The following is a 25,725-nucleotide window of genomic DNA, read 5'->3' on the forward strand; positions in this document are numbered from 1 at the left end:
TGAGTGGAATTGAATCATCCATTTGCTGGAGACCTCTACAAACAACTGTTAAGTCCCCCTTATATGTCCTTGGAGCTCAGTCAGAAAAATGCTGATATGCACCACTATTTGCTATATTAGTGTATTTCTAGCTAAGTTGAAATGGTATGGAGATATAAAAATCAGTAATACAGTAATTCATAGGTGACATACTAGAACAATAAATATTTATTTCATCTCAAAACTTAAAATAAAGAGACTACATGAGGCTACAAGTTCAAAAATAAAATACCTGTTTATTCAGAAACAGTAAAAATAGTGCATGTGTATTCTCTTTTTGTGGTAATAGTTCTAAATTGATATTTTTTATTTACACAAAGTTCAGGCACTTGGAAAAAGTCAGAAGACGGTCGAGCACATTCCAGCCTTTATAGCCAATGATATTATGTACAAAACAGGCTCAAGACTCAGTGAATTTTGCAGACAGCAGCTCCCAGAGGAGACGGAGAGAAGCCCAGCATAGTGCTTCAGCTGGATTACACATCACACAGGTCAACGGGTGTCTCTGGGTAGCAGTCCGCTGCAGCTGGATGGATCACGGGGGTGGATGGGTAATGGAGTTCTGAACAGAAAGTGTTCGGTTATTTCACATTTGGGATGGCTGGAGGTTGCCTCCTGCAGAGATCAGATTAAAGTTATTACTATAAGATTCAATATGATAGGACAATATTAACAGAACATCCACAGAAAATTAAATGAAAGATATAAAGACTTTTACATCTCTATTACATGGGGGATGTATGGTTTTATATGGTGTTTAAAAGAGAGAGAAGCTTTGTGAATAAGGGTGGGACATAATGGTTGTTAGAGATTACGACAGTTTAGGTAAAACAGCAGTTGGTTACAGAATATGAAATATTGGAGAGATGCGCAATTTAGCAAGGAGCTAATCCAAATTCATTCTGACAGATTTGCATGTATATATTTTACATCTTTATTTCTAAAGTTTAAGATTAAATTTGCCATAATGCCACACATTCTGATTGTTACACAATCCATAATCCGTAACGTTAACAGGCTTTACAATGAAGGGCGTAAAAATGTGGGAGAAAAGGTAGATTTATAGAATTACCCCCCTGCCCCATGTATAGCTATAGGGGAGAGGCAGACTGAGAAAAGAAAAAAGACACATGGTTGGATGAAAAGATTCAGGAAAGAAGGAGACTGTATGCGGGAAAGAACCTAAAGAACCATTGGAGAGCACAGAGGAAATGAGGCAGAGAGAAAAATGAGAGACAGGCCAAGAGCAGGGGAGGAACCAGTGAAAGAGGAGAAATGTACAAGAAAAAGAAGAAGGGGGAAAAGGGAAAATAACGGTTATTGCATGAGGGAAACTGGGGAAGGCAATAAAACAAATGCATGCTAGGAGAGAGAGGGAAAAGGGGGGATGAAGGACAGAGGGAAAGATGAAAACTTGACAAAGCGCTCAGCCTGTTGTCTCTGGCTCCAGTAGAAAGCAGCACAGAGAGAAGTCCTGTCTGCAGAGGCTGATGGGAAAGAGAATATGAGAAACACATTTTTCCAGCAGACCCCCACCCAGCTCAAATAACAACTCCCTCTGTCCCGGTGCCTCTGTAGCGCAAGGTTTGATTGTGTGTATGCTGCTGTGTGTGCATGCATATATGCCAGTGCGTGTTTGAGTGACTGACTGGAGGTCATCATAATATAACAGGTCAGCTGTAACTGTGTAGTGTTTGAGTCACCTTGGCACACTAGGTGGAGGGCGGTTGGGTTGGCCGGTGAGGTGCTGAAGGCCATCAGTGCTTGTGGAGTGAGTGGGTCCAATGTGAGCGGGCACCCGAGGAGCAGATGGAGCCTGGCCACGACCCAGTGGTTTGCCACTGGTCGCCAGGCTGGGTGGAGAAGAGGTCATTAAGTGACAGGCACACTTCTGTCTACTGCATGTATCTAAGCACCTGCATGTCTGTACCTGGAGGGCTGTATCCAGGAGGAGTCCACAGGTGGAGGCATAGGGGTGGTGCAGGTAGAGGTGGAGATCTTTCCGACGACAGCAAGCGCCTCCTTCAGGGCAGCGTGCTTGCGGAGCACTTCCTCCCGGTACTTCTGCTGCTCCGGTGACTCATCCATCAGCGCTGAGCATTCTCCCAGAGCGTAGAGCTGAGCCAGGAGCTCCGAGCTAATGAACTCCTTCACCTACAGAGAGGGATTATAAACAGCTGTGACGAGTCAAAATGTTAAACTTTGTAAAGTGATACTATACTCTGATTTGGGATTATGAATCTAAATTGTTAAAGGGGTGGTGAAAATCGTTTTTTCTATGGTATGTTGTTCCTTTTTCAAGTCATTGGAATATGCTCAAACAGGACTTCAAATGATGAATACTTGTGTGGCAGAGCAGGGAATATGGATTTGGCTGCGATGTGAGTTAACTTTTGGCTGGAAAATTTAAAGAAAGAAGGTGGAAATTATTAAAAAGTTAAAGACCACATATGTATTCAGGCACACAAAAATGTCTCTAATGTGAGTCTGAAATAGTTTTTGCAGGGATAAAAGAATAATGACCACATTAAAATGCTCAAAATGGAACCTGTTTCTTCGTCCTCATTAAAAGCTACAGAACATTTTTCATTGTGCAAGTTGAAAGGGACAACATACTTAGTTCAAAACATTAAAAAAAATTACAAAAATTATCAACAGAATGTGAGAAAATGTGAGTTTTGATAATATTATCCAGATATATGTACTGTTTTTAGCATGCTAACCAGTTAGTCGCAGGCCTGAATACTTTTTTCCCAGTGTTGCCAAGGTGATAACTCTCCCCAGTAGTTCGACTAGCTGCACTGCTAACTGAGCTAACGACAGCAACAGTCAAGACATATAAACAGAATACAGTTAGCAGCAGTTAATCTGATGATATGCTGCCCCTTTCTGTTTGGAGTATGTATTTAACAGATGTCTAGTTCTTGCATATTGCACTTTTAACTGCTGGAAACAAGATGTCTCTTACTTAACTTAAGTCCAGTCCCAGTGTATGTGCACTGGAGGCTTGAAGTCCCTAAATCACACTTGTGTATGCTGAAATTTTGGACCAGGATTGGCTTCCAAGCTATCTGTGACCTCACAAATCATGCTTTTAGGCAGATTAAAATCAGTGAATGGGTTCTAGTGTCGAACTCTGAACTTACATCCTTCTCAAAGGGAAGCTCAGAGATGCAACTGTACAAACAAGATGAAAAGAGTTTTTTGACTGTAGGGGGACTCTCAAGAGTCTGGTCTGTATAGCTTACGCTGTTGATCATGAGGTGCATAATGGTCTTTGGCATTAAGTCCTTGATGGTCTTGTAGATGATGCTCATGTAGGAGTCAACAAGGCTACGAATGGTTTCCACCTGGCGCTCGAGCTGGGGGTCTGTGAAGTTTTCAAGAGCTCCATTTCCCTGCTCATCCACCTATGGGACAGAAAAACAAGATGGAGTTGGGAGAGACTATTCAGATTGTCCCTGTATTTTTAACCGGGGCTGTCATGTGCTGCAGGGACTTCTGGGGTAACACAGCTGGTAATTTCATGCTAATACAGATGTGCGAGGCCATAGAGATCAGTCTTATAGGCATTACCATATCTTGTCATCTACTCTATGCCTGTGAAGTATAGAGTCACTGCAATAGGAGCAGGGAGAGCAGAACAGTGGGAACACAAAAGAGGGAGGTGAGGAGGAGTGGGCAGAAGAAAAAGGGGGAGTGGGTGAGGGACGAGGAACTGCTGATTAGAAACAGACTAGAACACACGCACACATGCACACATATTGGAGTGACATCATGGGCCAAGAATTCTGTGCTGAAGAGCCAACAACAGAGCGCGATGGAAGGGGTGGGGGGACTTGCTTTTTCGTTTTTTTGGCAGGGGAAGAAATGGGGGAACATGGAGAGAAGGGCAAGGGGTTACGGCCAGGGTTTGAGGTTAGCGAAAGCTCCGAGTGTGTACAACGCAAAGGTAAGGCGCAGACAGGTGCAGCTCCCAGAGGCGGAGGTCACGGCTGGGATTAATTAGTTAAAATTAGGGGTCAGAGTACTAACGGTGACTTTCTCAGGGTAGACTCCGGCCTGCAGCAGAGACGCCTTCCAGCTGTCCAACTCCTCTTGAGAGTTACAGGCCAACTCCAGGCTTTTGTAGTCCTTATACACGTTCCTGCAAATTCAGTGCAATAGTGTCAGACTTCTCCAAAAACTACGCTTCCCAGCCAATAATAACAATCATCCACAAAACATGGTAGCAACCACATAACCATGCATACCTTAAACAAATACACCAAATTGTGGGGAGGCTGACCGTTTGGTAAACTTACTTATGGCATTAGAAAATACAGTATCAAACAGGGGAGCACAGTATGCATGATTAAATGTGACATGCAATATCCAGAATAAGAACCCCGACCTTTTAGTAATGACATGTTATTACTGGTTTCTCAGTGTCGGAGATGTAGCCAGAGTTTTAGTCACAATGCGTGGGATAATTTCAGCTGAGCAATTGATGTTTTCGGTCATTTTTAGCTTTACACTGTCTCCTCACTCTCACCACGTTCACTTCCAGAGGAAACAAAACAAGTCTTGCTCCACGTCTTGTGGGAGGAGAGGAAAGTGATCCCTAGTAGTACTAATAAAAAGTGTCCCCTGCAAAATTTCTCAAGACTCAGACATACGCTGTATGTATCACACCGTTTATCTAACACTTATCTTAAGAGCTGTTACTCTCGAGATGATGCCGAACACCTCTTATCAGTTAGTACGTGGTGTACTTTAAAGAGGACATCAGAGCAAAAAACAAACACCACATGGATAATTTCTTAATATCCTTTCTTCACCTGTCACCTCTTGACAGAGTCTGTGTACAAGCCAAACATTACTAGTACAAGACGTAACATTTGAATTAGACGCATTCCTTGCACAATAAGCTGTAGTCTCTGATTCAATTTTATTTGGTATCCACCAGACAGACAAAAGTCACCTGAGCTCCTGCACACATCTACTGATCACTGAAAAAACTTCACTTCAGTTTCTATTGTTCAATGTAAAAGGTGCATGTTGCTATGAATTGACTGTAAAATTGAAATGCACAAAAATGTCTTTACACATAATAGAGCTGTCACAACATCAGATTTTCACTCAAACGTTTCTTGTGGCCTAATGAATTAATGATAACGACACTCTCCCAATATCTACAGAAAATATGAAATAAAAGAATCCTCAGTCAACTTAATCTTTAACTTGGGTAATATTGTATTCTGTCTCTTTTTCAGCAAATGAAGAACTCAAAACACAAGTGCAGGGAGGTGGTGAGAGAGTTTGTAACCATAAATGTACAAAGGTTTACAAAAAGAACATTTACACTTAATGACATTTTCAGAGCAGGGAAACCAGAGTTCAGATGCATTACCACCACCCACTGTGACAAAGTGAGAACGGAAAGGAAAAAGAAATGATTTAAGTGGCTTATTTAAACAATATTATAATAATGTCAATATTTCATTATTAATATCACATTATCGTCAATATCAGTACAGCGCTACAGCCCTAATATAAAACAAACACGTGTTTTTTGTTAAATGAGTTAGTGCAAGATTTTTAAAAGAGGCTACAAAATAGAGACTACACGACTCTTTGGGGAAGAGTTACCAAAATTCAAAACATGTGTTGGACAAATTTATTAACAGTACAATTGTCACAGCCTAATTTTAATTAACAACCAGCGCACGGTGCTGGTACAAAAGAGGTCACGGAACACACAACAACATTTGTAATAATGTTAATATCTGTGCAGCCTTTGGTTGAAAATCTGATAAAAAGCTGGATCTGTTTTTTTTTTTTTTTTATAGCTTCTACACTTTTGATACAATTGATGTATTAACACAGATCAGATCGTTTTAAACATGTGGTATCTGATGTCAGGTATGTGGATATGGGCCACCTACGTAAGTGGTGAGCTGGCTGACCTTTGTCCCATTCCTGCATCTTATGTAAGTGACTTGACACACGGGAAACACAAGTCATTGGGTTTTGTGTAAAAGGGCCCCATGAGTCAGCCCCACGTTGAGAACCACAGATTGCTCACAGGTGCTTGATGAATGAAAGGGTAGAACGGGCTTTGGTACTATCCTTTAAGGGCAGAAACACACACACCAGTTGCTACTAAGCAGATCCACACATACAGACACACAGTGAAATAAAACTGTCTCATTTATTTCTCCCGAACTGCTGCGCTTGACATGACCTCCCTGCAACTCATCCCGTTATCTCCATCATCTATTTTCTCCATGTTATTCATTCCCCCGACTCCTCTTTCCCCTTCATCATTCCTCTTACTTCCCTCTTCACACCAGCATATCTCTGTGCTTTGGCTGTGGAGGCAGCGCTGCAAAGTAGGAATCAAGCAAAGGATCTGGAGCAGGCTGTGAACCATCTGTTAAACATTTTTCCTTAATCACTCGCTTGTTTCTTTCCTCCTTTTGTTGTTCCCTTCTCACATTCAGAGCACATAGCAATTAACCCCAAATATGTGAAACCTTTGTGCGTGTGAGAACGAGAGAGACAACAGAAATGGAAAAAGAAAAAGGGGATAGAAAGATCAAGAAATAGGCTGTCAGGCTTGTGAGCTTATGGCTGGGCTAGGATGGGTGAGGCTAATAAGTCAGGGCGTGGTGGCTAACAGACGGGGAGCCAGGCCAAGGATGACAATACTAGAGTGCTATTACACTAGAATCAGGACACTTACACTCGTATCCACCAGCGAGTCCACAATAAAATTGCTCTTTTTGCTGATTTATCACTCACAGCGACGCCTTTTTCTCCTCGTCCCTTTTTGCTACGCTCTCCTCAACTCGTGGGCAGTGAGTTTTTTTAACTCATCTTGAGGAATTTCTGCGCAGAGCCTCGACTGCTTTAGATTTGAAGAGTTTCCTGAGGTTTTTGATTACTGTCAGACAGGGACAAAACCACTGCAATGTCTGCCACACACACACACACACACACACACACACACACACACACACACACACACACACACACACACACACACAGACACACACACAGACACACACATGCAAATACAGAAAGAGAAACAGAGAGAGTAAGGGCGCAGGAAAAGGGGGGGGGGCGCCATAGGACAGACTTTGACACATTCCTGGCCGATGGCTCTGATACTCTCTCTCTCTCGCTTTCTTTCTCCTCTCAACCCTTCCAATTCTTCTTTCTCCCCCCTTTTTGTGGTGAGTCGAGCAATTCTTTCCAAACAAGAGCAGCCTCATCTCTGATCCAAGCTCTCTGGCTTTGATTAGCTGCTTAATGAGCCTGCCGTCGGTATGCTGTGGTCTATACAGACACACGCACACACACACTGGCAAACTCACGTACACACATGCGCACACACGCACACACACACATACACATACACATGCACACACACGCGAGCGCAAATCCAGTTTGTGTGTCCGAATGCAGCATAGCACAGAATTATAAACAAAGCCCACATGCTCTGGTACAATCAGCCAGGCTTTGGGTCCGCTCCAGCTCCTAAACACTCTCTCTCTCTTTTTCACTTATGCTCTCTCTTTGTCTCTCTGTCTTTCTCAATCTGTTTCACACACACAAACCCAGCAAACCCAAACCCAGCCTTGCCCTCAAAAGCCTGGCATATACTCAGAGGCAAAAAAAAAAAAACCCTGCAGTACCCACTGGATATCCTTTTAGTTCCGGCGGCAAAGTTGAACAGAGGAGGTCGAGGGAAGGGCAACTCACCAGTCTGACATCTCCTCCCTTTCCTCCTCTGACTTGTCCACCCTTGCAAAATATCCCTAAAACTTAAATGAGCAGGTGACAAGAACAGTACTCCCTTTTCTGACTCATGCACACAAACACAAACACAGGCCTCAAACCAAACACACACACACACACACACACACACACACACACACACACAAACCTTAACTCTGTGTTGACGATAGCAAAGACAAATTTGCTGGACATGAAGCCCTTCTCCACATCCCTGAGCTTTAAGTTGTCCAGGGGAAGCATGTACTTCTTCTCCTTCTCCTGGAAAAGACAGAATACGGAGAGATAAAGTTTGACAGAGGTATGCGGTGTAAAATATGACATCACTGAGAGGCAACACAGGTGTTGATAGCAAAAAACAACAGAGACTGAAGAAAGTTCACCTGGGTGCTTCGGCTAAAATAGTTGTATGTCTGGTAGTAAATATTTTTCAGCCGGTCCCTGGAGAAGAATAAGGGGCCAAGAGACTTGAGATGTGGAACGTATCGTATGATGTGTTTGCCTGTCTCACATTATAAATGCACTAACTAGCGAAAGAGGGGCAGTGGAAGGGGGAGAGAGTAGGGGAAAGAGGTGCCATAAGTCTATAGTCTGTCATCACCATGGGGACTTATGAATGACAGAGAACAGTTGGGAGGAGTGGACCGGCCAGAGTGAGGAGAACCAGACAGTATGGAGGCAGGGTACAGAGGACTGAAGTAGGGAGGGAGGGACGGAATGAGAGAAGGAGTACAAAAAAAAAAAAAGAGGGAGAGAGGCCGGGCTCACATGTGAAAGTCATTACTCAGACTCAAGCTCTAACACAACATTTCTTCTAAAGTGAAGCCCTTCCCCCTCATCCCTCTTCCCGGCCGGCTCCCTCTTTCTAACCTTTGAGAAGAGGGCTTCCAGAAAGGCTGGTAATAGGAACAGCCTTGGATGAGGTGAAGAGGCTACCATAGACAAAGCCTGCAAAGAGGATGTCCTTAAAAGCATGTGAGGATGCATTTGTGCGCGCCTGCAATTGAGTCCGTGCACACATGTGGTATGGGAGTGAGTGAGCGTGCTGGAATTACATTTTGGTCTTCCCTTTCTCAGTGCTCCCCTGAACCCTACGACTCTCTTCCTTCGTTCCTCTTTCCTTTTTTCAAAAGGGGCCCACTTCCTGTAACAGAGGCCGAAAAAAAAATGACAGAACGCGATTGGCGCCCATTCGGCAACATCTGGGATCGCTTTAGACAGAGGGGGAGGAGACTGGGGAGAGTATAGGGTGCTTGGATGGGGTAGAAATAGAAAGTAGAGATGAGGAAGAGAGGAAGAGGAGGGATAGAGGTGGATAGAGGGATAGAGGGAGGTGGATTTAGCTAGAGTAGAAGAGGAAGGATTGAGGAACACATAGAGAGCAGGAGAGAGTGTGCAGGAGAAGTGGGGAGAAACTACAGACCACTCCAAAGTTGATTCCCCATGGGTCCCATCAACCCATATATGGCTGCTAAGTTCCTCCCTAACTCTCTCTCTCCTTCTCTCACTCCCAGAATTTCCTTATGCCTTCCCCAAGTGAACAGGCAGATCCCTTGCTCAATGACTGAATGTGCCACGTCAAGACTGGATACTATGCCGGGAGGCAGCCCTGCGGACGCCCCGATTTGAGATACGCAAACATCTCCGGAGGAGGAACACACATAGGAGTGGATGTCCGATGTGCGTGAGAGACCCCTCGTCTTGAGACCCAACACCGAGACAGGATAAGAAAGAATAACAGAGGAAATCTTTTGCCAACTCATCTCCGCCGCGGGCAGGACTGCTAGCAAACAACCAGTGGGGAAAGGCGAGGCCGAGGAGAACTTGTGAGAAGGGTCCTGCTCCGTCATCCCAGTGTTCAGACTACCTGTTCAGGATCTTACTGGTGTACAGTAGTCTGCACATTGGTTAGACTGTGCAAGGAAGTGCTTCAGCAGCGTGACTCAGGAGACCGTGAAAACCTGCATGTACTCTGCCCTGAAGCCAGTCTCGGGTCTAATATTCTCTGATGTTGGTGCTAATGTCAAAATGCTTTTAAATGTGCGTACAATATCATGAGCGTTTTACCTCTGAGCTTTTAAATGCAGTAATTGATTCTAGATTAGGCATCACGACATCCATTTTGTCGCGCTTGTCACCTTGAAATTATTGTCTTTGTTAATGGCGACTGATAAATACGTTAAAGTCAGAGCAGTTTACGTGCAGCACATTTGAGCAAGAACAGCTATTACTTGTGACTGACTAATTATTTGAACTTCTTTTCCCCACATTTATTGTCGAGACGCTCCGAAGTAATTTGTTTCAGAGTTTCTCTCATCCGGTAATCCGAGTTTCTGCATGTGAATCTGTGTGACAGTGTGTTAACTCTCGTGTTCACAGACATCATGGCTATCTTTTGTATATGTATGCATGTGTGTGTCCGTGTGTGCATGTGTGTTACATTCCCAGTAATGTCAGGGTGGTCCTAAAGTATCATACATCAGAGCTGCTGTGTCTGAAGCTGTGTCTCCTCTTCCTATAGACTAATGGATTTGAGATTTGGAACAGGCCTCACACACGCACACACACGCACCCATACGTGCGCACGTACACACACACACACACACACACACACACACACATGCAGCAGCAAGAGTGTAGATTAAGTGTATAGGCATGAGCCATCTGTTTTTCTTCAGACTGCATGGTGGAGCCCTGGCAGTCGAGGGGCGAAGGAATGTATGTCTGCTCAGTGTGCTGTGGAGATTAAACTGTGAACTATTATTCTGCACTCTCAGTATGAGGTCAGTATGAGGCTACAACTGTTGTGACACGCAGAAAGGCCTTAAACACATTAAAAAGTTGGAGTGTACAGATGCAATTGCCACAAGGATGGAGAGAGAAGCTTGGAAAGGGTGGTGGTGTTGGGGGGTAGGGTGGGGGGGTATTTGTACGAGAGACTGTGGAGGAGTTGAGAGGAGAAAGGGGGAGTCAAAAGGGGAGGTCTGCAGTGTAGAAACAGCCATGTGGGATTTCTCTGGGCAGATCTTGGAAGCTGGTGTTTGGACAAAGCTTCAGATTTTCCAGCCAGGAATGTGCACAGTCCCAGGGAGACTGCCAACCACAGAAAAGGGGGAGAGAGAGAAAGAGGGGGAGACAGACAGAGAGAGGGAGAAAAGGAGGAGGAAAAGGCAACAGAGGTAAAGAAACAGACTCTTTTTTTTTATTCAAAGGAGGGGGGCAGTGGTAGAAAAAAGAAATGTCTGTGGAGGTAGTGTGGGCGGGCAGAGTGAGAGCGGGAACTGCAAGAGAGAAGAAGCAGAAGCTTGGCTTGTGTGACTGTGTGTGTGTGTGTGTGTGTGTGTGTGTACACACAGATGCGTGTGGCAAGTCAGTAGATTGGATCTTCTGTAATAATATGGGTGACTGACGCTGCGCTCAGGCCCTCCAAACACAGCTGATAAAGATCTAAGGGTGACTCGTCAAACCAAACCAAAATTAAGTGAAAAGGTTTAGAGTTTCACATTAGCGTCAGTCATTGCAGTGAGACATACATGTCTCATCGTCTCGTCCACAGTCAGCCAAACTTTGTTGCTCTGATGTGGTCAACAGATATTTGTTTGTCTTAAGTGTTATGTGTCACAGATGTGCTAAGTCTGTGTGAGCTGATTTGTAAACCTATAACACTGTGTGTACAATATGCATGCCTGGGGCTGTGTCTGGGAACACTGCATTCAAGCGATCCAGTGTTTATCTGAAAAGTGGCCGTGTGTCTATCTGAGTGAGTGTATATTTTTCTCCACTATTTGCATGCCAGTTTGTTTACATCAGACTCTGCATGTGTACTGTATACTGTATATACAAGTCTGTCGCAGTGTGTGTGTTTGTGCATGCATGTGTGTGTGTGTGTGTCTTAGTTTGGCTTGGGGCAGCTCCAGCTGTGTCAGAGTGAGCCGCTCCAAAAATGCCTGAACTCCCAGAAGAGGAAGAAAAGGGGGAGTAAGGGGAAGAGTGAACGGAGAGCGGGACGAATGGGAAGGGGGGCGTCAGAGGAATGAATGGGGGAAACGGAGGGGCTCAGTTGCAGATCCAGGTGGCAGGAGAGAAAAGCAAAGAAAACTGTTCGCTAGACAGAGAAACAAGGTTAAAAATGCTCTTTTAGATGTGCATTTAATGGCACCCATAAAGGACAAGTCTATTAAGTTTTATCCAAAATACAGCCTTCAAGCCATGTTACCAGTGCAGTTACCAAGAACAAAAACTTAATTTTAAAAGCATCCCAGGATCCACTCCAATATGTCTGTCAAACAACAAGTCAATCTCATCCACAACCGCGTGATCTACAGTCATCCAGATGTGATTGTTTTCAGGTGCCTCTTTCTATCCATATACACATGTGATGTGTTCCCCTCCTCTGACATCACATCCTGTACTCTGCCCTTTCCTCTTCCCATGACATCAACTGTGACAGGATGAGACTGTTGTGGTGTGTCTGCCTGTCTACACTTGCTGTGCAGACCTTCTGCTCCTGTACAGCAGGCACAGACAGGCAGACAGATGGCAGCCCCACTGACATCAGAACAGACGGCCACAAGCTCTTCCCACTAACTGCGCTAAAACTGCAGGTGCTTTACTGGAACGGTGACAACAATATCAACAGATGATCTCTCAAATTCTCAATTAACGTACTGTTTCAAGCTGAGGTGTGTGTTAATAAAGTTTTGATGATTTATTGTCAATGTACTGCTGTGTTTTGACTTCACAATTTTCTTATTCATAAAGTATCTACAATATTGCTCAAATTACATGACTTGGGTTCATCAATTTGTTTCAAGCATGATTGTGAGAGTGAATGCCTCACCTCATCATCCTTGAACCAGGACAGGCTCTCGGCAGTGAGGATAAACCAGTATCCCTTGGCTCCACCCTTCATGAAACCAATGTTACTGATGGTCAGCCAGCCCTTGCGTATGACCTGCACAACAGCCAAGGGTAAGGAGGTCAGATAGTAGAACTGACAGGACCATTACAATGAAAATCAGAAGACAAGGTGTGTGACATAGGTCACACAATGACGGTGGACCTTGCTGATGGAAGTAAAGGTCACAAACAGTTGACATTGAAGGGAAAGATTTGAGAGATCGGCGGGAAGATTATGCAGCCACGGGGCTGTAAAGTGGTCAAAAAGAATAATAGATGCACAGGCAGACAAAGTAACAAACATGAGCAAACACATTTGACAAGAAAAAATTGTATGGAAGACACCTAAAGACAGAAGTGTGATTAATAAGGGAGCAGGAAGCAAAAGACATATACTTCCGACAAACTTAGAAAATATTCATATCTGCAGCGTTTAAACTGCAGAAGGAGAGAGGTGATTAGGTTGAGACAGAGAGAAACATACCGCAATCTGCAACTGAGAGGAAAAGAGTGTTTAACATGAGAAGCGCATAAGTTGCCGTGATGAAAAACATGATTAACAGAGCAGTGAGCATGTTTGCTGCCATCAGTAGCGAGCCAACCCACAACCCTTAAGATTGAATCCTGCACAGAAATATTTCCAGCAGAGGCAGCAGTGAGTGAGCAGGCTTAGAGAGTGATCGGTCTCCTACTATTAGACTTGAGAGAGGGGCCACACCCTGGAGAGAAACAGGAGATAAGGGAGTAACATTAAAGTGGAGTTTATCTTTTAAATTTTATTGAGTTTAGATTACGTTTTTGATAGTTCAATAGTGCTCTAGTATCAAAATAACATACAAGATTGTGTTAATGACTGACAACAAGCTGTGGTAAAAATGCACTGCTGTTCAACCAATGCCATCATCATACATCAGTGTTCGGGATTATACACAGTCGAACATGGATTGTGTTTTTAATTAGCCTTGCTTTCAAATGTGTCACATTAATATTTTGTTTAACATAAATCATAACATGCTGAGACTTCATTTATTGCTGCTTGACAGCATTCCTGTAAAAAGCCAAGATCATCTGTGGTTGGATGACTGATCAGGAAAATCACAGAAATCCTCCATTTATCTGCAGCTACATCAGTTAATGCTAAATAATGAAAAACACATGGGACAGTGACAGCACTGAAAATCATAGAACAAAAAATTTAAGTGGATGGAAATAAATGTAGTTCATAACCATGCACACTACATGCTGTGCTGCAGAAAAGCCACTGGATCAGTTTTGAGTGTTTAGACCTGGATATACCATCACATAAGATGAGCACATGGTTATGCACACATATACACATATACATACAGTAGTGTTTTGCTTTTTTATTCTGAATAAGAGGGAGGGTAAACAAGACTAAACGTGTGCTAAAGCAAAGGGTCTTCATGGAATGAAACTGTGGATATAATTGGGTCACCCTTCTGGTGACACTTGCGTAGATCAAAAGTGATTTGCACGCATCCGTTGAGGATCGTGAATGTTTTATTCATTATGAATGAAGTTGAAAGTCTCACCTGGTTTCCTGCCATCCTTGCAACGATTTTCTTATTGATTTGGTTGAAACCTTGCTGGGCGCTGAGAGAGAGATAGAGGAATATTTGAAGTCATTCAATCTGTTGGACTTGATAGAAATAAAATACCTTTTACACTTAAATGTTCTAGGTTACTCACTTAGAAAAGCCAATGAAATCCTCATGTTTGGTATTTATGTAGGCGAGCTGTATGTCAATTAGCAACATGACCTGAACAGAACAAAATATATTACATTTAGAAATTTAACAATCCAGTAAATTAATCTTAATCTAATTTGTGAATGAAATGTCAAACTGTGTGTGAATGACCTGCTCCCTGCATTTACTCTCTTGCTGTTGTATTTCAGTGGTTACGATCCTCTCAGTCTCATCTTGCAGTTTGGGAAAGGAACTGAGCTACAAAAAGAAAACAGGCCAGATGTCAGATAGCTTTAAAAACCCATACAGCTCATCCCACAAGTGCGTGACACACACATGCAAATATATACCTTCCTGATACACTGGTGCACAGTGGTCACTAATTCTTGACTGACCATGTCAACAAATTTCATGCACGGCCCCTCTAGCCTTGATATCTGTTTCTTCACTATGGCTTGAAAGGCCATGTCAGGAGTGAAGAGACCTGTCCTAAAGGGAAGAAAACCAAAAAAAAAAACTGGTTGCAGTGCACATAAAATGTCACATCAGGATAATGTAAACAATGTAAAAGCATCTGACCCTTTGCATTTGCTCAGGACATTATACTTCACCTGACACCATGAATATTTCTGATGGCATAGTTGATTTCCCGCCGCAGCTTCCTCTCATCAGACTCAAGCTGAAGACAAACACAGCACACTGTCAGCACACTGTTACACATGCACATACAGTATTCATTGACCTACTGGGCAACAAGTGCTATATATGCACATAATACAAAGAACCTCGCACACATAGAAACATACCTTGATCAGTTCATAGGGGAAGTGCGAATGGAAGATTCGGTTGATCCTAGCCCCTCCTGACAAACTGACAGTGTCTACTTTGTCGCCTGAGCCCTCGATGAGTTTCTCAAAGTCAGCAGCCAAGTGCTGAACTGACCTAGAGGACAGAAACACACAGAGCAGGAGGAACAGTCACCAATAAATAACTAGAAGAAAAATAACTGTGTACGCACACACATTCAGAATGACTGACTGTAGCAGTGTCTTGGTCCTGCGTGCAGGGTCATCAGGACTATACTGTTTGTACTCTTCAGCCTCTTTGTTCAAGGACAAAAGCTGGCTCTGCAGAAGACTGCGGAAGGCTGGCAAAGTATCTCTGATGTGGTTTGTCAGTTGCTGCAAACATAAAGGATCAGTAACAACACAGACACAATGTAATTAATATTCTATGCTTGAGTTTGTATGTGCGTTTTTAACCTGGTTAAGTGTTCTTTGTAAATACGGGGTGCCCATGCTTTCAGCCATGTGTTTGTAGGCTGGATGGGACAGGAAGAACTTCTGCTCTGCAAGCAGAGCTGCCTTAATATCCTTTTTCCCATCAATGTCCTTCTGACTGCGGTTCACCACCCCTATGTAACCTGGGGAGGAAGAAGTGAGAAGGAAATGAAGAGCACTGGATCACTGAAAGGAAGACAATGTGCAACAGGAGGAAGGAACAATCAAGGACTCTGATATACTGTAAGACGGATTCAACTTGCATTTTCTCATGTGTCCTTGGGAACTCTGCCCAGACCGCCTTTATGGCTGTAGCATATGTGTAGGAAATGAATATGTTTGTGCAACAGCAAAGCCTGTGGTATAGAGTGGGCCAAATCCCCTATTTGGTGCAGTAATAGATGTAATAGCACCAGGCTCCATATCTAATGCTTCAGCTCTATGCTGCTACTGCAACAGTTATGTCAGTGGGCTTCCATGGCTAATGCATTTGCACTGTAGAAAAAGCATGAAGGAGCCAGCACCTGGTGGTGCTTTACACAGTCTGTACACTGTCACAGGAGCTTCTTGCTTTGCCTTGTCCTTTGCCCCTCTCTCACACTCTCTCTCTCTCTCTTTCTCACTCTCTCTCTCACAGACACACACACATACAAACACACAAAAACAAGCAGCACACCTCTGCGTAGGGGAAGCAACCTGTTCTCAAGTATCTCCCGGGCATTTGTTCCTTTATCCATTAGGTCAAGTTTAGTGATTACACCAATTGTGCGTTGGCCTGAAATGAAGATGAAAAAAAAGTAAATGTTATAAACCCCACAGATTTACAAACCTGTGGAAATAAGAATAATATTGGGCAGCAAATTCAAAAGTTTGATGTAAAACTTTCGCTGTAATACTGTGATAATTAATCCCAATAAAAACACCAGCATGTAGAGCCACATTTTTAGGACACAGTAAACTCCAGACTACACAAGTGCACTGCACATACATGTGGCTCACCTTGTGGGTCAACATCTTTGGCCAGTTTGAGTGCATCGGAGTTGGCCAGGTCAGTGTTGGCTGGCGTGACAGCCAGGATGAGACAGTTTTCCTTACAGATGAACTGCATGATCATGTCTCGTATCTGGTACTCTATGTCAGCTGGCTGGTCGCCTACAGGCACCTTGGTGATACCAGGCAGGTCCACGAGAGTCAAGTTCAGCACTGAGAACGCACAAATGCGCATGCAGAAGAGCACAAATAAAAACAAAGGTCATACATTTTACACCAGTAAGTGGATATTCCATGTCAACCACACACAAATACACACTGTGTTACCGTGTGGTGAATAAATCCTTAGGTGGATGGGGACCGAAGAGATGCCTTTATTGGATCCTGTGAGTCTATGTGTCTCGGCCTCAATCTCCTTGCGGATGTCATCAAAGTCTGTGAACTTTTTTCCTTTACAGTGGAGAAATTCACCATACTCTGGAAAAGAAAAAACAAGTGAACAATGATGTGCGCAACGATAGAAACATAACTTGATCATAACTTTGGACTATCTTTGGAATGTCATGCCTGTCCAGTGCATCTAAATTTTAGCTGGCACATTTAGACGACTGGACCAACTGGACACCAAAATAAATCAGTTTGGAATTTGAAAAGTCTGTTCACAGCTAGAACTAAAAAATATCAGGTTTTCCTTAACCTGAAGTGCAAACTGAAGTAGGCGTGTCATATTATACAGGTCTAAGTGCATTACTCAATGCCCTTCTTTGATGACTGTGATTCTGCTCACAACTGGTTGAACAGGCTGGTTCAGTACATAGCACCAAATTTCTGAGAACCCTCGACAGAACAGGTTCCAGACACTGTGATTCAGGCCACAAGACAGCAGGATACATAAATGCTTATATTTTGTAACTGTAATCTCCCTACAAATTTTAAGACATTTGAGATTATTCTGTATTTGGTGATTAAAATGGTATCCTCTCACCTTGCTTCTCTACAGCAAAGCAAGAGGGCCAAAAATTACAGGATACAATCTGACCATAAAATTCCAGTTCACACTGTCCCACAAGCTGGGACATTTGAGAGATATCCTGCTGCCATCTGGTGGCAGCTTTAAATTCAATTATAAGAAACGGCAGAATGCAGCTGGCTGGAGGGGTGAATATGAGTGTGTCTTACCTACCCGTGTTACCACTAAGCAGCTGGAGGATTAAAGGTCTGCGAGTGACAATTCCTGAACCCCTTGGAAGGAAGTCTCTGTTGGAGAAGGAAGACTGAATTGGAGGCAGATAAACCCACACCCACCCACACACACACATACACACATACACAATAACTGCCATTGCATGATGTCAATGGAAACTTTTATTTTAATCTGAAAAAGTAATTTACTGACTTTACTGTCTGTACATGCACAGATAAGGCAATTAAACTAAACCTAAACATAATTTTCGAATAATGCCCTTTAAAGGCATTACAGATATCTGCACAGTAGATTTATTTTAGTCATACTATCTATAATATCAGGAAGTTCAACAGGAAGGCTGACAGAAGGAAATATTGACCATTTAGCTTTTAGTCTATATACATCTGGAATGGCTGATCATATGATCGGATGTATAAAAACTAAAAGCTAAATGTAGCGTTAGGTATAAAGAAACACAATGCACAGGGTAACAAAAGAATTATCCTCTTTCCTATTATAATCAGATTCAGGAAGTTTGTTTTATTGCATCCTGTCCCAGATCAAAACGCTGGCACAGACTCCCACAAAGTGGATGTCATAACACAGTCACAGCTGAGACAAAGAACTGAGGTGTGTGATGAAATATCCATTACACATTCGGGAAAGTGAGCATCAACAGTCTTCTATAGTTACTACACACATTCTGACCTACATGGCCATCCTGCCGAGGACAATACATTTGTCTCCTTTTGTTAACAGAGCTCCTCTGTCTTATAGGAAAAGTCTGAATTACTCACCAGCATTCTTTTCTGACAGGATGGAAATACTTAGTCTCATTGTCTCAAACTGAAACTTGTATCTAAACTGCACCTTAACCACTTCGTGGGTGTGCTGCAGAACGTTGAGGCTGCTGAGGTTTGTGAAAGGGGAGGAAAACGTGTGAATTCCACCTACAAATCAAAGTTTTGACTGAAGTTGACCGAGGGACTTAGACGTTATGATTCATCTACACGCACACAGCCCTTCACTGAGATAAGCTGCTGTACGGCTGCTGTCACACGGACACTGGCACCTCAGGCATCTACCACTTCAAACCAGCAGCACCTTCAGTCATATATTTAGTGCTGGGCGGAGATGCACGTGGAGATGCTGTTATTGGTTACAGTAGTTGCCTGAAGTCTTGTTTTCAATTCAGTGGAACACAGATCCTTGTGTATTGAGCCCGACCCAGCCCCTGAATCACAGTTGCCATGGCTTTATTCTTTATAAAATGAGGGGGAAAAAATCTGCTCACCTGGTATCAGATTTAGCTGAGGAGCTGGAGCTATGAAAAAAACATCTGCACACTAAAGGTATGTGGATGCTACAAATACCAGCATATTTCAATTCAGATTTTGAAGGATCCTCACTTATTACAATACAGACATCAAGTATCACATTTTCGTTGGTAACAACTATTTTATTCGAATTATCCAAGAGTTTTTTTGCATTTTGCACTTCATATATTTAAGGCAGCTAATTAAAGGAATTTTCAAGTTTAACGCATAGACTGTAGGCTATATGATGACATACACCGATAATAAATAGACTTTACCTTCAGTCTTTATATCTTACTAATGGCTTTACTAATGCTTTTAAGATGAGTTATACGCCATTAATGAAAACAATTTGTGGATTTCCATGTTGTGAAAAATACTGATGGCAGATGTTTATAACATTCGTCCATTTTTCTTTTAAAGCCCATATTGATGAACTGCCTCCTTATAAGTGATCTCTACTAACTCCTTAAACTATCAGCAGCTTCAACCTGCTTGTATGTAGTTCCTTGATCCAGCATTGTCTTTGGTGCGAGTGCTTTCGAAATTTTAGCACCTTTATCCTGGAGTGAGCTACAGAGACAACTTAAACTTGATTACTTGATGGAGGTATGGAAGAATAGAAGAATAGGATTTAAGACTATTTGAGAACTGAATGCACATGTTCTATAACAAACACTGGTAATTTGTTATGTTGCTGTAATTTGATGATTGTTTCAAATCAAGTTGCTTGTTTGTTTTAAATTGTTTCTTGTTCCTTTAAGTGCAACTTTTTGTGCTGCTGTCTTCTCCAGGACATTCTTGTAAAAGAGATTCTGATTCTTAGTGGGAAGAAATAAAGATAAAATAAATGAAAACAAATCATCATTACTACGGTTTGCCATGTTGGTAATCCATTGATAAAAACTGAAGGGTCCTGTATTTCTTTTACCAGATCTGAAGTTACATACTTGTTTGTTGTTCATGGATTTTGCTCCAGGGCAGGTAAAAGTCAAAAGGGGTAATTCACAACCTGGAAACCCCCATAAATTCTGCTTCCTGTTGCCTTGAAGGTGGTCTATTAAGCATAATTACATCACTCTTGAATATCAATAAAACCATTCAAGAAATTATAACCCGGATAACCAGCACATCTAAATTGTAGGCACCTGCATTTACACCTTGGCCAAGTGTACTTAAGAGAGATTGTGTAAATTGATAATGCCTCTGCTGTACAGTTCATTCAGAGTTTACTATGCGTGGCTTACCTGCCCACAAAGTTTTCCAGGACGGAGCTCTTGCCTGCGCTCTGTCCGCCCACCACGGCGATCTGCGGCAGGTGGAGGCTGCAGCTCTCCCCCACGCTGCTCAGGGCGTCTTGTAGCCGGTTGACCAGCGGGATTAGCTCCTCCATCCCGCGGTTGCCCATCGCAACGGAGCAGCCGGGCTACCGGTCCGGCTCCTTTAAATCCTGTCCTACTCCGGTTCTAGGCTCCGCCAGTCGATAGAGTAGCTACCATTACTAATGGTCACTTACAAGTATACTGTTTTCATTGCTGAAATTTACAAAACTTAAAACGAACACTCTTTTTAAAAGGACGGTGACAACTTTTAAAAATCCGCCAACTTCAGCAGCCGTTAGTTACGTTACCGTGAGTGTGTCCGGCGGTAGTTTCCAAGTTTGTACTCGCATTCAAATCTCCGTAAACAGCTCTTTATAGACATTATTGCTGTTTTAAAAGTCAAAAAAGTTCCCAGTGTGTCGTTTCGCGTCACCTCTGAACACTTTTAGGAAGCTAGCAGCCGCTCGCTGCGTTGAGTTTGGTCCACAGAGGGGAGGAAAACATTCTACTGACAGCTAACGGAATCAAATCTCCTGCGCATGCGCCACAAGCAGATGCAGCAGATAGACAAACTTCATAGCCAATTATGAAAGTACCCTGCCTTTATCAGGCACCGTGCAAGCGTTCACTCCTCTGGCCGACGTCTATTTAAAATCCCACACATCCAGTGAGGAGGGTAGGGCTCTGCTGCAGACCTATAAACACTGCAACTGGAACCACGCTGCAGTGGAGGACTCATCTACTGTAAATAACACGGCTGGATTCTTTGGCAATGAGGGCGTGAGGGTGTGTAGTGCACTGGAAACCAAGGCAAGTGATACAGACACTGAAGGCAACATAACGTTGACAAATATAAGAGCACTAAGCACCACATTATGACGTGAAGGTAAAATGTTCTTTACTTGTGATTGTACATTTTATACACATAATATTTTTTATTACATTGAACTGAACAGCAAAGTGAAACCACCCTCAAATCACCTCCCCCCGGTCACAAACAAACTTCACTCTACTTTCAGATCTTTCAACAACTCTGCAATGTCTATATGTGGGCTGCTGTCGGTCCCTGTCCTGCTGGAGCACAGTGCGCTCTGCAGACTCTTGGCTCCTTGGTTCAGGGACTGAAGGATGTGAGCAGCGCCCTGTGTTTCACTCTCACCACGTGAGCACAGAAGGATTTCATTGATCTCCTCTTCAATCTTTTTAGAGAGGATGTTGGGAAACACGGCGCTCACACGCTCCAACGTGCTTTTTCTCATGGCCGGGTTGCGACATGCAAGGTTCAGTATGAACACGCCTGGTCAGATTGTAGATGGAGATAGACGAAGAAGAGAGGTGTACAAAACAAAAACAAAAACAATTTGAAAACATTAAACATCAACTAATTTATCAGCGATGATTAAGTGCCTATGAATGTGTCAGTGACAGTAAATACATACATTTGGTGTCATTAATTCATAGAAAACATGACAAATTCTAGCAGATGGAGGGAAATAAATACGCCAAAGATACTTTACCTCTGGGGGTTAGCAGACTGGAGACTTTCTGCAGGATTGGGGTTTCCACAAAGGCAGCAGGAGGACAGCTCATGCCCAGAGAACTGTCTTTATTGTCTACATCGAACATGATGGCATCAAACAAACGACCACCTGAAGAAAAAAAAGATATAGCCATAGTCACTTCTTGGTTTTATTGATACGTTCACTGCTGGTGCCTTTCTTTAGAGAGCTCTCTGTTTGATCCGGGGTTCAAAAGCTTCTGAAAAATCAAGGATATTTTCAAGGACTTTTTAGGCAGATTTTCCCTCAAATTGTATGACCCAACACAGCATGGTTTGAGAAACAAGTGCAAGACCTTGATTTTTTCCCCCTCAAACTCACAAACTTTTTAAAATTGAAGGACCAGTGGGAACCCTGTTTCTATCTCCTTCACTCACCTTCTTTCTCCAGAGCACAGATGCGCTCAAGGCCGTCCCCGAGAGTGACAGTCAAACGATCATCTGGTCGGAACCCAAACCATTCCTTTGCCACCTCCATCACAACAGGGTCCAGCTCTACGACCTCAACAGTAACATTGGGTACGAAGTCTCGTAGAAACTGAGGCAGGCCTCCTCCACCAAGCCCCACCAGGAGCACCGACACTGGGACATCTGAGAAGGAAGATGGAGGGGATGAAAAATTCCCAGATGAAGCTCATTGAAGTTGTATTTCCTCCCGCCATGCTACAAGAATGTACAAACCAGGTTTGAACGGACCTTTGTTCTGTGGTGTGCCCACCCCAAGCACGGCAAGGCCGGCCGCCATCACTTCATGGTGAGCACAGCACAGGAAGCCACTGTCCACAGACAGAGAGGCTGAGGATGATGTTGGTGCAGCTGTTGGCTTGACCTTCTTTTTGTTTTTCTTCTTGTGACTGGATGCTGCTGGGATAAAAATATAAATTGAAGCCATCTACATTTTAATAAACTATGATGATATAATAATACTAAATACATCTATATGAATTGTTGGTATTGCTTAGATGGCGAACATATTGATTATCGTAAAGAAAGAGAAAATGAAAAAAAAAAAATACAGCATATGAGAGTGGACAAGAGAAAAGAACTGACCAGGATTTGAAGAGACAAGACGGCTCTCTGATTGGACGAGGGCAGCATTAGACAGAAAAATGAGTCTTCGGTACAACTCTCCGTCTTCTCCTTTGACATTCTCCACACAGTACTCCCCGCTCAGCTCACTCACACCCCTGCTGACCTCCTCTCTCCAACCCATGTCACCTCCAACTGACAGAAACGGCACCTGTAACAGGACAAAGAGCTCAAATACACACTCTGATGCCTGCAATATTAAATATTTTATTGTACAAAAGAACATCTCTAAAAAGGAATAATTATACGTGTTACCTGCTGGTTGGCTGGCATACCCGGGGGAGCCAGGTCCATTACCATTGGTGAAAGTTCTGACTGGACAGCCTGCATGTCTGTATACTGCTGATTTCTGTGCATTGTCACAATAACCAGGCGCCGAAAGTTAGCGCTGGCTGCCAGCTGCTTTCGACCCTCACTGGAGCTGTAGAGCCAAGCTGTCTCACTGCCTTGTGGCACTGACAGGATGAGCAGACGAGAGAAAAATCATCAAAGAAGACCAAAATACAACCAGTGTGACTTATATAGTAAGGCAGAATAACAGGAGAGCTCACCAATAAAAATAGCAAAGGGGTTTGATCTTGGCACCTTGGCACCCGGGGGACTGTCTTGCACTGTGAGGGTGTATCTGGGAAGGCCTGTCTTGGCATGGCAGAGGGTGAGTGAGAGGTTCGAGCTGGCGTCTGTGCTCGTACGAAGCCTCTTTTTCAAGACAGAGTAAGCCTGATACTCCCTCACAGACGACAACAAATCTGCTACCTGTGTGAGCCGGGTAGGGGCTCCATCCTCCCCGAGACACATCTCCAGAATAGGCGTGGGCATTGGCTGACGAAACTTGGTGCAGACCAGGACAAAGACAGGCAGGGCAAAGGAGTCCTCTTCTTTCCCACTTTCCTCCTGCAGGCAGTGGAGCCTGACCGCCCATCCCTGCTCCACAAAGTGCTCCACAGCCAACTTGATCACACTCTCTTGAGCCAACGTCACACAGACATACCGGCCGCCAACACTTAACACGCGGCCCACCTGCAGATACAGGAAAACTGCTAAGTACAGATCGTGGGACAAAAAAACAAATGGTCTGTGTACATCCTGACCCACTGGTTTCTCACCTCGGCGAGCATGTTCCTGGCAAGTGCTCCCTCTTCTTCTGATGCCATGGCATCCAACGTGCCCTTATCCAGAGCAGCCTGATAGCTGGCATCCTCATATGGAGTTTGTGTGGCATCCACCTGCTGAAAGGTCAGGCCTGGCCGACGCTCAGCGTTTCGCTGGTTCATATGGGTCACCACTGTCTCACTTATGTCGATATTAGTTAGATGTTTGTAGCCGACATCATACAGCTGTTCACTCAGCTCTGAGTTACCACAACCGACCACCAGCACCTGAAGGACATAAGTACAAAATAACGTTACTGGCAGTGAAGGAAAAAATCTAAACACATTTACTTATTTTCTTAATTCTGCAAGTGCAGTTGTGGTATTCGTACCTTATTTGTGTATGTTCATTTTTATGCTATGTCATACTCCTGGTCCACTCCAATTAATTAAAAAATCTTGCACTTTTCACTTTGACTGCTAAAGTTGCTGGTTACACTGCCTTTCTATGGATTTTACAACCCAACAGCTAAAACTTAAACATCTAAAGCTGTGAAATTCTACGGACACATTAAAGTATGAAGCAAAAAGATTATCTGTTTCTATTTAGTGTTTTCTTAACACCTGCCACCAGGTCCACATGCAGACTGGAGCAGCCCATGTTTACATTTTTTTCCCCAGGCAAAGTTGCAGTGAGTAGGACATTAGCCAGTTAAAAAGAAGCCGGGGAAGACTTTAGATTGTTTCATTATTGACATAACATTTTGTGGTTTTGAGGTGGAAACACTACCAAATTTGTCCACAGGTGCCTCCGAAATCAACAAAATATCAAAGTTCCTTGTAGTAGCTTTAACTAAGGTCTTGAATGTAGGTAGTTATAACTCTGTGATGATGTTATTGCTAATTTTATTCAAGTAAAACATCTGAATACTGTTTCTACCATTGGTGACATCAGTCAGAAGTGTATTATTCTGAAAACGACTCTAAAAGGAGAAGGAAATAAATGTAACATCCCAAACTCTTCCATATTAGCCAAACTGATATAGATACATATTAGCAGCAAATTAATGAGTATTTGGCAATTTGTCAACACAAACTATGTATGCTGTATTACAAAAGTATGCTAGTGTCACTTGTTATATCCCTGCTAAACAAGATATCCTACCTTATGTTGGACTTTGATGTATTTATGCAGCACGCCGCACAGTTTGTTGTAGTCTCCATACCACTCAAAAGACTTCTCTCCGCGCTTCTTGAAGAACCGCTCCCAGTACTCTGCGGAGCTGAACTCATCTGCAGTCCGAGGTAAAAGACTCATTATCGGCCACAATGCTCCGAAACGTTTTAACTTACAGTGACAAGAGGCTGTTTACAGACACTTCCCCACATGGCACTAACTGCCCAAGCCGGACGAAATTGCTGGTAGCACCGCTCGCTGATTGGAGGACATTGTGGAAGGCGGAG

At 43.4% G+C, this 25,725-nt stretch overlaps 2 protein-coding genes across 10 annotated transcripts; both read right to left on the reverse strand.

Annotated features, from left to right (window-relative positions):
- Positions 1 to 255: 255 nt before the first annotated feature.
- Positions 256 to 21,072, reverse strand: dnm3a (dynamin 3a). 8 transcript variants are annotated; one of them, XM_030433454.1, is made up of 22 exons: positions 20,832 to 21,070; positions 20,449 to 20,667; positions 17,883 to 17,956; positions 17,027 to 17,176; positions 16,709 to 16,912; positions 16,386 to 16,484; positions 15,692 to 15,852; positions 15,468 to 15,610; positions 15,236 to 15,371; positions 15,041 to 15,108; positions 14,780 to 14,918; positions 14,601 to 14,687; positions 14,431 to 14,501; positions 14,274 to 14,334; positions 13,413 to 13,439; positions 12,662 to 12,775; positions 7,973 to 8,082; positions 4,075 to 4,186; positions 3,288 to 3,449; positions 1,970 to 2,193; positions 1,743 to 1,892; positions 256 to 601 (listed from the first exon to the last, which is right to left on the reverse strand). In XM_030433454.1, exons 2-22 carry the CDS (start codon positions 20,607 to 20,609, stop codon positions 532 to 534), a joined length of 2,523 nt encoding a protein of 840 aa, XP_030289314.1. In that variant the 5' UTR covers positions 20,610 to 20,667; positions 20,832 to 21,070; the 3' UTR covers positions 256 to 531. The 8 variants fall into 8 exon arrangements, 7 of the variants coding, with proteins under 7 accessions (XP_030289314.1, XP_030289313.1, XP_030289316.1 ...); XM_030433453.1 differs by having other exon boundaries at positions 20,449 to 21,070; XM_030433456.1 differs by having other exon boundaries at positions 256 to 654; positions 20,449 to 21,070.
- Positions 21,073 to 21,401: 329 nt separating this feature from the next.
- Positions 21,402 to 25,684, reverse strand: mettl13 (methyltransferase 13, eEF1A lysine and N-terminal methyltransferase). 2 transcript variants are annotated; one of them, XM_030433461.1, is made up of 9 exons: positions 25,427 to 25,684; positions 24,277 to 24,549; positions 23,722 to 24,190; positions 23,426 to 23,625; positions 23,132 to 23,321; positions 22,778 to 22,945; positions 22,460 to 22,672; positions 22,041 to 22,172; positions 21,402 to 21,820 (listed from the first exon to the last, which is right to left on the reverse strand). In XM_030433461.1, exons 1-9 carry the CDS (start codon positions 25,577 to 25,579, stop codon positions 21,528 to 21,530), a joined length of 2,091 nt encoding a protein of 696 aa, XP_030289321.1. In that variant the 5' UTR covers positions 25,580 to 25,684; the 3' UTR covers positions 21,402 to 21,527. The 2 variants fall into 2 exon arrangements, with proteins under 2 accessions (XP_030289321.1, XP_030289322.1); XM_030433462.1 differs by having other exon boundaries at positions 21,528 to 21,820; positions 22,778 to 22,942; positions 25,427 to 25,579.
- Between the last annotated feature and the right edge of the window lie 41 nt (positions 25,685 to 25,725).

Source organism: Sparus aurata, chromosome 11 (assembly GCF_900880675.1).
Source record: "Sparus aurata chromosome 11, fSpaAur1.1, whole genome shotgun sequence".
Taxonomy (NCBI): Eukaryota; Metazoa; Chordata; class Actinopteri; order Spariformes; family Sparidae; genus Sparus; species Sparus aurata.

Bases quoted from the DNA above. Each gene is read 5' to 3' on its own strand.
- dnm3a (XM_030433454.1), bottom strand. From the start codon at position 20,609: ATGGGCAACCGCGGGATGGAGGAGCTAATCCCGCTGGTCAACCGGCTA. The intron at 17,177-17,882 runs GTAGGTAAGACA...TTTCTTTTCCAG, and splicing joins GCTGCTTAGTGGTAACACGG to AGTATGGTGAATTTCTCCAC. The intron at 15,611-15,691 runs GTTAAAAACGCA...TTATGTTTGCAG, and splicing joins TACAAAGAACACTTAACCAG to CAACTGACAAACCACATCAG.
- mettl13 (XM_030433461.1), bottom strand. From the start codon at position 25,579: ATGAGTCTTTTACCTCGGACTGCAGATGAGTTCAGCTCCGCAGAGTAC. The intron at 23,322-23,425 runs GTAACACGTATA...GTCCTGTTACAG, and splicing joins GTATGCCAGCCAACCAGCAG to GTGCCGTTTCTGTCAGTTGG. The intron at 22,673-22,777 runs GTCCGTTCAAAC...CTTCCTTCTCAG, and splicing joins GGGCACACCACAGAACAAAG to ATGTCCCAGTGTCGGTGCTC.